General features: G+C 37.7%; 1 protein-coding gene across 1 annotated transcript in view; it reads left to right on the plus strand.

Moving 5' to 3' along the window:
• Positions 1-374: 374 nt before the first annotated feature.
• FASTKD1 (FAST kinase domains 1) overlaps positions 375-12,526 on the plus strand; it is a 34,721-nt gene continuing 22,569 nt past the window's right edge. Inside the window, exons 1-4 of the mRNA XM_068968236.1 lie at positions 375-537; positions 2,108-2,627; positions 4,295-4,363; positions 10,726-10,851. Coding sequence (XP_068824337.1) covers positions 2,293-2,627; positions 4,295-4,363; positions 10,726-10,851 — 530 coding nt within the window. The 5' untranslated portion in view covers positions 375-537; positions 2,108-2,292. The remainder of the gene's footprint in view (positions 538-2,107; positions 2,628-4,294; positions 4,364-10,725; positions 10,852-12,526) is intronic.

The following is a 12,526-nucleotide window of genomic DNA, read 5'->3' on the forward strand; positions in this document are numbered from 1 at the left end:
ACTCCGGGAGTTGGTGATGGACAGGGAGGCCTGGCGTGCTGCAATTCATGGAGTCGCAAAGCGTCAGACACGACTAAGCAAGCGACTGAACTGAACTGAACTGAAGACGTGCTACCCAAGTCTCTCTCAATGAGGAACTACAATACCCAGAATTCCCCCAAAATACGTATGCCACGTCTATTCCACGTCCCTCGCCGCGAGGTCCCCTGGGGCATGTAGTGCATGCTTTTGGCTGTGCACGCTGGGCTCCCTCGGCCTTTTTTCCGGATTTTGAAAAGGACACCACCATAAGAAAGGTCTGGGATAGAAGGGAGGCGTGAGTGACATAACCAAGCCTGTTGCGTCCCATACTAGGGGACCAGGAATAGCCATGAGTTCTCAGCCCTCCCAACCAGCTTTCCCCGCGATTCTCCAGAAAAGTTCCCTGGCGTTGAGGAAATAATTTGTCCGAAAATCAGGATCGGGTGACGGCGATAGGTTTTCTTCTTTTCCCCGCACGTTTCGGTTCCGGTACAGAGTTCTGAGGCTTCCTTCCAGGTATTGTATTTCCCGTAGCGCGGAGGACTAGGGCAGGGCTGAGCTCTCTCCCTGCGGGACCAGGAGACCACATTCGTTCAGCGCCACTGTGTGCCAAGCGCCGAGGATGCCTGCCATTTTCAAAGGGTGCTGCTGCACTATATACCCTGCACTATACCTGTTCGCGGCGGGTGCCTATCTCTATAGTCCCGAGATCCCTCCTTTGGTAGAGTCAGTTTCCCAAGGTCGGTTAGCTGGGTCGGTTAGACTTGTCACTGGTGTTCTAAGCCGTGAGCTACTTCCTCTTTCAGCTGTAGACAGGCAGGAGATTCTTGAAGATATCTTTGCTTTGTGCGGGGATTTTTGTGTATGTGTGTGTCGCAAGTCAGGCTGGGTCAGGATTCAGTGCAGATTGCCACAGAGTAGCGTGCAGACAGCTTGGCGTAGCGATAGACAGGATTTTGAGGCATACTTTTAACATTGGTTTGTTCGTGTAATGAGGATGTTCAGGTTGAAACGGTGAAAAAACTACGTGGTAGTCCCAGCTTCATTAGTACTAGAGTAGATTTTTAATCTTTATGAAAGTAGGTTTTATCTGTAAAATTCAAATGATAGTATCTCTCTGGCAGGTTGAGAGAATTTATTGGGATAATACTTTAAAAGTCCGTTGTAAGCTGTTGTAGAAGTGTTAGATAATATGGTTTTAGTCCCAGCTTTTCTAACCATTGTTTCTCAACTAGAAATTTAGACATACTTTAAAAACAAATTATTCTGTTTCATAATAATCTTTCGTTTCCATGTTGCTTCACCACACCCTGATACATTACTTGATTTCTTCATATTTCCTGATTGGGCTCTAATCATCTCGTTTATTGCTTAAAACCTACCTAAGGCCAATATAGTGATTAAATTGATCGGATGCTTTTAGAGTACAAGGAGAAAGAAGGAAGAAATTATCTTGAAATTAAATATACCAGAGACTATCCTTCTGAAAAAAAATTTGAAAAATTGTGGCTATGAATTAATGGCTACTTTTTGTAAAAACTATAAAGGCGGTATATTTATTTATTGCAAAGAGTTTGGTTTGGGTCCCCCAACCCCATCTGGTTTTATAGTCAAATTTGAAAACTATGTGTCAGATTTAACATTATTTTTAGCTGTGTTGGGCCTTTCTTGCTGTGCATGGGCTTTTTCTAGTTGCAGCAAGCAGGGGCTTCTCATTGCAATGGCTTCTCTTGTTGAGGAACATAGGCTCTAGATTTTAGTAGCTGTGGTGCAAGGGCTTAGTTGCTCCGCAGCATACAGAATCGTACCTGACCAGGGATCAAACCTGTGTCCCCTGTATTGGCAGGTTGACTCTTAAGCACTGGACCACCAGGGAAGTCCAGACTTAACATTTTTTTAGATGAAATGCAGAAAGAAACCCCTTTTCCTGGACATGTCGCTTTGGATCAAATCCTGCTCTCTGGGTCGGGCTAAGAACAAAGTCTATAGTTATTTCAGAAAAAAAGTTGTTCCTGTAATGAGAATTTTGGAATTAATTTGGTATTAATAACATAAGTATGACTATGTTAAACCAATTTCTTTACAGAAGCTGCATATTGAAATGGGATTTGGAGTCATCATAATGGAAGCAAAATACATGAAGGAAAAACAGTTATTTTTATACCAGCACATTGCACCTGACTACTAATTGCAAATGGTTTTCTTTACCTAAGAAAATTTGTGATGTAAATGAAAAGATAGTTTTTTTTCCCTAGATTCATTATTTACAATATGCTTTGGCTAAGAGCTATTCGTCCATTCTCCTGGAGAGTGTTTCACTTTCGACCCTTTAGTTTTGAGCCATTAATTAGTCAGATGAATAACTGTACAGATGAAGAGCAAATATTCGGTCTTATTGAAAAAAACAAATCCCTACTTTCAGAAAAGCAAGTGGGATGTGCACTCAGTATGCTTTGGCAGTTTCAAAAGCAGAAGACCAGCTCAGTAAAAAATGTGGACTGTGTCAGAAACCATCCCCAATTTCTTACTCTTTGTAATTTAGCTACAACTAAAATGGGATTCATGAGCGACAGTACCTTGGTGAATGTGTTATACATCATACAACAGTAAGTAATGTGCTTTTAGGTTTTATAGAAATGATTATAGTTTATTTTTATATTTTAACTTTATACAAATCTCTTTGAAATGAAAAGCAATGTGGTTTTTTCCCTTAAAATAGTTTTCCTGATCATCTAATATTTTAAAGATACTTGGCGGATATTCTTTGATTACAGTAATCATTCCACTGTGTACATGTGTATCAAAACTTAATACTGAAGGTGACTTTTTATATGCCCTCTATCCCAAGACTATGGCCAGAGGGATATTAAGGTCACCAAGAATAATTTGGAGGTTGCCAAAGACTTGTTTTTGAAGTGTTTTCAAGTCTGACCGAGAACTCTGACATTTCGAAATGAATAAGATATGAATGTTTAAAGTCATGTTTTCTTTTAAAAAAAAACAACAAAATATTATGCTGTATAACCTAGATATATACAATATTTATTAATCATACATCAATAAAGCTGGGAAAAAATTTTAAAAAAAGAAATTTTACATTATTTGGAGAGGAATTCAGCAGCTGTACAAAGGAAAAAAGAGCAAAAAAGTTAAAATTAATCTGTTTATTAGTCTCATTGGTGGAAATTATTGAAGTTAAATAGTTGTCTAAGTAGCTATAGATGTCAGCACCACACAGAGCAGAGATACAGTTGTTTTTATTAGGGATCGGTGTATACAGAAAGGGGCTTAAGGCTTTTCTTATTTTGGGGGGTAGGGTTAGACTAAAAAAGAATGATATACCTTTTATATGAGTGATAATACTGTTTATAGTGATATACCTATAAACAAAATAATTTTATTTCTAAGATTTATCCTAAGAAAGTAATCTAAAATACAAGTTAAGATTCCTGTACATGGTTATTCATTCCAGCATTGTTTATAATATTGAAAAACTAAGATCCTAGTTAACGGGAGAAGGAAATGGCAACCCACTCCAGTGTTCTTGCCTGGAGAATCCCAGGGACAGGGGGAGCCTGGTGGGCTGGCATCTATGGGGTCGCACAGAGTCGGACACAACTGAAGCAACTTAGTAGTAGTAGTAAGTAGGTAAATGTTTAAATGATATTATTTCACATAATTAATAGTATACAACCATTAAAAATTATGTTTTGAAGTATATGTGAAGATAATGGGCAAATGTCCACAATATAGTGTTAACTTACTAAAAGAGGCAAGATACAAACATGTGAAAGAAATACATATATTTCATTAAGTGTGTAGAGAAAAAACTGAAAAGAAATGCTCCAAATTAATGATGGTGAGTATTTATGAGTAGCAGAGTTATAAATTATTTTTATTACCCAATTGAAGTTTCTCTTTATTTTATAAACTTTCTCTTTTAAAAATATTTTTGTAATCAGAGCAAAGTAGTACATGTTAGATGTACTTTTAAGATAAAACATACCATTGAACATTTTCATTGTTCAGTGGACGGCACTGAAATGTTACAGATAAAAGGATGAGGAGGGCATGGGATAAAGTATAGGTGTTTATTAGGTAGTGCTGAGAAATCAGAATACTGAAATGGGACCAGACCAGAAATAAGGGTTGACTGTGTAAGAATGTAGTAACTTGAGGTTCACTTTTGCATTATAATTCTTATTGCATATGTGCTTTTAATAATTTTAAAATGTTTCTCTGTGGAAAATTATTTTCTCTTGATTTTCTTGAGGTTTGGCATTGAGGCCCATGACTCACTAGTTGAAGCACTTGTTACAGAAGCATGGAGAAGATTGGAAAGGCAAGTACTCTGGGTTCTTCAGCTAAGATCAGGGTTATTCTTTTCAGGATTAGCACAGTGAAATCTTGTAGCGGAGGAATAGGGAGCTGCTGCCTAACTATCAAGCTTTATTGAAATGTATTTAGGAATTTCCCTGGTGGTCCCATGGTTAATACTGTGCTTCCACTGCAGGAAGCACGGGTTTGATCCCTTTTTGGGGAACTAAGATCCTGCATGATGCATGATGTGGCCAAAAAATTTTTTAAAAGAAAAAAATATATTTAAGTTCAGTTTAGTTTTAGGGTTTTTTGATTGTGTTAAGGTGTGTTTTTCTAGCACAGTGAAATCTTGTAGGAAAAGAATGGGGAATGTGTTTTTTTCCTTAAGAGAAAGAAGGTATTTCAAATATTCCTTAAGGCTGCAGAATGTAGGTGCTTTTAAACATATGTAATTAATCAAAATATAGTTAAGCTAAAGTCACTGCTATTCTTAGGCTATGCTTTTTAAACTTTCTTTTCTGAAAGAATTTTGCTTCAGAAGGAAAAAATTCTGAGTGATAGGCTCTCAGTAAAATCCCTAGATGTTCATAAAAAGAGAAAGAAGAATGAGTTTATGAGAAAGAAAGATTTTACTGTTTAACAACATCTATAGGTACTTGCCTATCACTTCATTTTTATGAAGATGCAATGAACAGAGCTCATAGGTATCTTAGAATATTTCAGGTCCACTACTGTGAATAGTATCAATTTAGATATCTTTCCTACTCTACACATAGCTATATCTTTAGCGTACTTCCATAATCAATGATCATCTAAAACAGGGAACGCCAGAAAGTTGGCTGCCTGCTCGCCCGTTTGTGGGGAACCTGGTGCTAAAGCATTCATAGGCAATTTGCTTCTGGGTCGGGGTTTCCTACACAGCAGAGCAGCTCCCTGCTGAGAGTCTGCCCTCGACACAGTGTTTGTAAAAAAATTAAAATAGAAAAAAAAGAGAGAGAAAAAAATAAATTTAAAAATATGTAGAAAAATATGAAATTTATTCAGAGTATTATGAGTTCAGTTCAGTTCAGTTGCTGAGTCATGTCTAACTCTGTGACCCCTGGACTGCAGGACGGCAGGCTTACCTGTCCATCACCAACTCCCGAAGCTTGCTCAAACTCATGCCCATCAAGTTGGTGATGCCATCCAACCATCTCATTCTCTGTTGTCCCCTTCTCCTCCCACCTTCAATCTTTCCCAGCATCAGGGTCTTTTCCAGTGAGTCAGTTCTTTGCATCAGGTGGCCAGAGTACTGGAGTTTCAGCTTCAGATTAGTCCTTCCAATGAATATTCAGGACTGACTTCCTTAGGATGGACTGGTTGGATCTCCTTGCAGGCCAAGGGCCTCTCAAGGGTCTTCTCCAATACCACAGTTCAAAATCATCAATTCTTTGGTGCTCAGCTTTGTTTATAGTCCAGCTCTCACATTCATACATGATTACTGGAAAAACCATAGCTTTGACTAGACGGATCTTAGTTGGCAAAGTAATACCTCTGCTTTTTAATTTGCCAGAAAATTTAGAAAATTTGGAGTACAGAGAAGCTTATTGTATTCTGTACTATACTATTTATATTTTATAAGAATATATAAAAAATAATAAAAGAATACATGAAAAGCTCTCCATTTATAAAACAGCTGAGGGCTCTTAGCTGTACCAGAGGGCATTTTGGTGATTTCTGAAAACTTAGAATTTTTAAACTTAAGGGTTCTGGGTATCCATGGTCCATAATTAGTGGGATAAAACAAATATTAGTGATGAAAGAAAAATCAAGGTGGGAAAGAGACAGGAGCTTTTAGAAACCACAGAACAACACTCCCTCTAAACCAAATAGTAACTTAGGGCAGAAGAGAAGGGATTGCCTAAGATAAGAAATAGTAACTATTTGTAATTGAGAGGACCAGTCATCCTCATTATTCTTTTTTAGTATATTGCTTTTTAAAGCATAAACAATGATAAATTCTTACAGTTGTAGTCGTACATGACTGCAGGGTGAGCTCTGTAGGCTTTTGTTGTGTGAGCTGAGTTAAATTAAACAAGGGACCCAACAGATTGCAAGCTACCCAAAGCAAATTGGCTGTCTGAGGAGGCCTTACAAATAGCTGTGAAAAGAAGAGAAGCGAAAAGCAAAGGAGAAAAGGAACGATATACCCATTTGAATGCAGAGTTCCAAAGAATAGCAAGGAGAGATAAGAAAGCCTTCCTCAGCGATCAGTGCAAAGAAATAGAGGAAGGGAATAGAATGGGAAAGACTAGAGATCTCTTCAAGAAAATTAGAGCTACCAAGGGAACATTTCATGCAAAGATGGGCACAATAAAAGACAAAAATGGAATGGAACTAACAGAAGCAGAAGATTTTAAGAAGAGGTGACAAGAATGCACAGAAGAACTATACAAAAAAGATCTTCACGACCCAGATAATCGTGATGGTATGGTCACTCACCTAGAGCCAGACATCCTGGAATGTGAAGTCAAGTGGGCCTTAGGAAGCATCGCTACAAACAAAGCTAGTGGAGGTGATGGAATTCCAGTTGAGCTATTTCAGATCCTAAAAGATGATGCTGTGAAAGTGCTGCACTCAATATGCCAGCAAATTTGGAAAACTCAGCAGTGGCCACAGGACTGGAAAAGGTCAGTTTTCATTCCAATCCCAAAAAAAGGCAATGCCAAAGAATGCTCAAACTACCGCACAATTGCACTCATCTCACACGCTAGCAAGGTAATGCTCAAAATTCTCCAAGCGAAGCTTCAGCAATACGTGAACTGTGAACTTCCAGATATTCAAGCTGGATTTAGAAAAGGCAGAGGAACCAGAGATCAAATTGCCAACATCCACTGGATCATGGAAAAAGCAAGAGAGTTCCAGAAAAACATCTACTTTATTGACTATGCTAAAGCCTTTGACTGTGTGGATCACAAGAAACTGTGGAAAATTCTGAAAGAGATGGAAATACCAGACCGCCTGACCTGCCTCTTGAGAAATCTGTATGCAGGTCAGGAAGCAACAGTTAGAACTGGACATGGAACAACAGACTGGTTCCAAATCAGGAAATGAGCACGTCAAGGCTATATATTGTCACCCTGCTTATTTAACTTATATGTATGCAGAGTCCATCATGAGAAATGCTGGGCATGGTGAAGCACAAGCTGGAATCAAGATTGCCAGGAGAAATATCAGTAACCACAGATATGCAGATGACACTACCCTTATGGCAGAAAGTGAAGAAGAACTAAAGAGCCTCTTGATGAAAGTGAAAGAGGAGAGTGAAAAAGTTGGCTTAAGTGAGTGAGTGAAGTGAAGTCGCTCAGTCGTGTCCAACTCTTTGCGACCCCATGGACTATAGCCTTCCAGGCTCCTCTGTCCATGATATTTTCCAGGCAATAGTACTGGAGTGGATTGCCATTTCCTTCTCCAGGGGATCTTCCTAACCCAGGGATTGAACCCGGGTCTCCTGGCATTGTAGACAGATGCTTTACCATCTGAGCCACCAGGGAAGTCACATTCAGAAAACTAAGATCATGGCATCCAGTCCTATCACTTCATGGCAAATGGATGGGGTAACAGTGGAAACAGTGGCTGACTTTATTTTTCTGGGCTCCAAAATCACTGCAGATGGTGATTGTAGCCATGAAATTAAAAGATGCTTACTCCTTGGAAGGAGAGTTATGACCAACCTAGACAGCATATTAAAAAGCAGAGACAATACTTTGTCAACAAAGGTCCATCTAGTCAAGGCTATGGTTTTTTCTTTGGTCATATATGGATGTGAGAGTTGGACTGTGAAGAAAGCTGAGTGCCAAAGAATTGATGCTTTTGAACTGTGTGTTGGAGAAGACTCTTGAGAGTCCCTTGGACTGCAAGGAGATCCAGCCAGTCCATCCTAAAGGAGATCAGTCCTGGGTGTTCATTGGAAGGACTGATGCTGAGGCTAAAACTCCAATCCTTTGGCCACCTGATGTGAAGAGCTGACTCATTTGAAAAGACCCTGATGCTGGGAGAGATTGAAGGTGGGAGGAGAAGAGGACGACAGAGGATGAGATGGCTGGATGGTATCACAGACTCAGTGGACATAAGTTTGAGTGAACTCCGGGAGTTGGTTCTGGACAGGGAAGCCTGCCGTGCTGCAGTCCATGGGATTGCAAATAGTTGAACACGACTGAGCGACTGGACTGATTCAACAAATTTCTGGGCTTAGAAATTTCACATCCATTTACTGAATGGTGTTTATAGTTAATCTCATTATCTAAACCGATCTGTCTTCGTATCTCCAGGTTTGCGTTCTCTCTACCTGAAACTGTCTTTTTGTTGAGGGTAAGGAAAACAATCTTTGTCCTTTGGTGAGGTAGAGAGATCAGTATAATGAACTCCTATGTATCCATCTGCTGCCGCTGCTGCTGAGTCACTTCAGTCGTGTCCAACTCTGTGCAACCCCATAGATGACAGCCCACCAGGCTCCCCCGTCCCTGGGATTCTCCAGGCAAGAACACTGGAGTGGGTTGCCATTTCCTTCTCCAATGCATGAAAGTGAAAAGTGAAAGTGAAGTTGCTCAGTTGTGTCCGACTCTTAGCGACTCCATTAACTGCAGCCCACCAGGCTCCTCTGCCCATGGGATTTTCCAGGCAAGAGTGCTGGAGTGGGGTGCCATTGCCTTCTCTGATGTACCCACCAACCAGTGTCAATAATTACCAACATACAGCAGTCTTGTTTTTTCTGGATATTCTCCAGTTCCCTCCCTACCCTTCAGTATAGTTAAAATTGTGGTATAATTTTACCAGTAAATACCTTAATATGTATTTCTGAGAGACAAAAAGCACTCTTTTAAAAGTATGTATAATCACCATGCTATTATTATATCTAAGAAAAATGATTAATTATTCCTTATTATCACCTAATAACTGTCTGAGTTCAAATTTCTTTGCCTGCTCTATAAAGGTCTTTTTAAAGGCAGTTTGTTTAAATAACTATCCAAACATGGTATACACATTGTATTTAGTTGCCATGTCTCAAGTTTTTCTCTGCTTTTGTTTTTTCTGGTAAGTACTCATTAAAGAATATCGTAAAAATATACCGATTTTTATAGTTACACCAGTCATAAGTATACATCTTGATAAATTTTCACATACTTAAAATACTCATATACTTCTATGTAATAGCACCAAGATCAAAACACAGAATATCACTAGTTTCCCCAAAGTTCCTTTCGTGCTCTCTTCCAGTTACTCCCCACTTCTCTGTCCCAACAGTGACCACTGTCTTGACTTCTAACACCAGAAATTAGTTTTCTTTCTATAAAAATGAAATCCTATAGTAAGAACTCTTATACCTAGTTTTTTCACTCAATATATTTTAAAGATTCTTCTGTGTTATTGCACTATTCTTTTTTATTGCTGTATGGAATTCTAGGAATATGTGCAGTTATTCATTATACTCTTGATGGAGATTGAGATCGTTGCTTTTTTTTTTTTTTGCTATTACATATCGTGCTGCTGTGAAATTCCTTATGCTTGTCTTTAAGTGAATTCAAAGTCTTTAGAAGTCTATAACAATTTTCCCTTCTGCTCTTTTGTCTTGCCATTTTTGTTGAAGAAATTGGCTCATCTGTCTTATAGACAAAATCAAGTTTTTCAAGCATGATTATAGTAGAGGTTGTTTTATTTATTTTTAAAATATTTTTGGTTTTATGTGTTAATATGGGCTTTCCTGGTGGCTCAGATGGTAAAGAATCCGCCTGCAATGTGGGAGACCTGGATTCCATTTCTGGGTTGGGAAGATCCCCTGGAGAAGGGAATGGCTACCCATTCCAGTATTCTTTTTTTGTGTGTGTGCTAGAAAGCAATGTCTTTTATTTAAAGTTGTTTATTTCTTTTTTGTTTTTTGCAGAAAACTTTTAATGGGTGATTTTTTAAAATTTATTTATTTTTAATCGAAGGATAATTGCTTAACAGAATTTTGTTGTTTTCTGTATTCTTGTCTGGAGAATCCCCATGGACAGAGGAGCCTGGCAGGCCACAGTCCATGGGGTGGCAAAGAGTCAGACACGACTGAGCGACTTTCACTTTCACATAGAACCTTGAGTTGAAATTGTTCTGTCACCTGAAAAAATTAATAAGTAAAATGATTCAAATAACTTTGAGTGTTTCTCCCCCCTTTTTAAAATCTTCGAGAAGAATGTGGCTTTTTAACTCTTAGCTTGGGTTACTTTTAGTAATAGATAACATTTTAGAAAATTCATTTTATGTTAGTGATGTATTAGTTTTTTAAAATTTTGCCTATTTTATAACTGTATATTATGTTTTAAGTGAGAATAAATAGTAAGGATCCTCTTTGTATATTTCCTTTAATAGGTTTGATATTAGTGTGCTGTCAAAATTTTCCTCTTGCCTGGCAGATCAACATTTATATTATAGTCCATTAATGGGAAAAATAGCTGATATTGTGAATAGGAACTTGGAAAACATACAGGACTTAAGGTAAGTTTATTTAGGGGCTTTGTATTGTGGTAGAAAGATTCTGGACTTTGAGTGCACACACACTTAGACTTGCTAGTTCCTAACTATGTGACTTTATTCTCTTGCAAGTTCACGGTCCTCACCTACAAAACAGGAATAGTAAGTAGTATCTACTGTGCAATGTTGCTGTGGGAATTAGACATAAAATATGTAAACTATGACACAACATTGTTGAGCTCTGTGATTTCTCCTTACTTGCAAGCTAACATGTTTGCTTGCCATCCTTACGACCTCATTTAACCTTAAATTACCTCCCCAAAGGCCCTATCTCTAAATATAGTCACATTGCCAGTGGGGCTTTAACGTATAAATTTGTGGGGAGAGGGCATAGTTTGGTTTGTAGCCTACACCAGTGTTCATAGTAACATTAGTCACACTCGCTGAAGGGAGGAAACAACCTAAGTGTCTGTCAGCAAATGAATGGGCAATCAAAATTTTGTATATACCCACAATGGAGTATCATTCAACCTTAAAAAGGAAGGAAATCCTGATATATCCTACAACATGTATAAACCCTGAAGACATTATGCCAGTGAAATAAGCCAGACACAGGACAGATATTGTATGAATCCCCTTTATATGAGGTGCCTAGAGTAGTCAAATTCATAGAAACAAAGTAGAGTGGTAGTTGCCGGGTGTTGAAGGAGGGGAGAATGGGGAGTTACTATTTAATGGGTAAGAAGTTTTAGTTTGAGAAGATGAAAAAGTCCTGCAGTGGATGATGGTGATGGTTGTATAGCAATGTGAGTGTACTTAATACCACTGAACTGTATACTTAAAAATGTTTAAAACGGTAAATTTTACTTTATATTTATTTTCACACCACACGTGAAAGTAGCTTATAAAAGCAGAGATAATAAAAAGCACCGTAAATTTTTTTAACTTTAAAAAATTCTTATAGACCCATTTGAGAATCTAATGAAATCTTTGGGTACTTCCCCACTCCAAATTGCAATTACAATTAAAAAAATCATATCCAAGTTTATAATTAAACTAAATAGCAACACTAGGTTACTAATTTCTGTTAATTGATGTTAACATTAAACATTTGGATTAGAGAAGCTGAAATATTATACAACTGGGTTTTTAAAAACTAATTTGTTTTATTGGAAAGATTGAAGAAATTTTGAAACAAAAAACTTCAAATAGTTCCACTAACTGAGATAGTGGAATGGTTGAGATCGTTTTAGATTTACATTTTTCATGTCTTTTTTGTAGATGTTTTCTAATTATCATCCCCACATGTTTGTTACATCATACCTTTTACATTTTACATTCCTTACTCATTATTAGGTGTATTCCTGTATGTAGTTTTATGATTTTTGTATTATGTAAGAACTGTCTCCTTCTGAAAGGAGATATGTCTCCTTTGTAATTTTGGTGTCTTCCACAGTGCCAGAAGATTGATTTATGTTTCTTAAAAGTGTTTATTGAGTGAAAAAATACTCATGTTCAATATTGTCCTACTGTTATATATTAATATCAATATAGCATAAAACATGAAAAATATGAAATCATTCATTAGCGAGAAATATTTTCCGGTATTTTTACTGGTAGATTATGAATACAGAGGAAGGAGTAATAAAGCAAAGTCTGCTTCTGGAAATTATAGAATGAGACCTTCCGTGTTGCATTC

Source organism: Capricornis sumatraensis, chromosome 3 (genome assembly GCF_032405125.1).
Source record: "Capricornis sumatraensis isolate serow.1 chromosome 3, serow.2, whole genome shotgun sequence".
Lineage (NCBI taxonomy): Eukaryota > Metazoa > Chordata > Mammalia > Artiodactyla > Bovidae > Capricornis > Capricornis sumatraensis.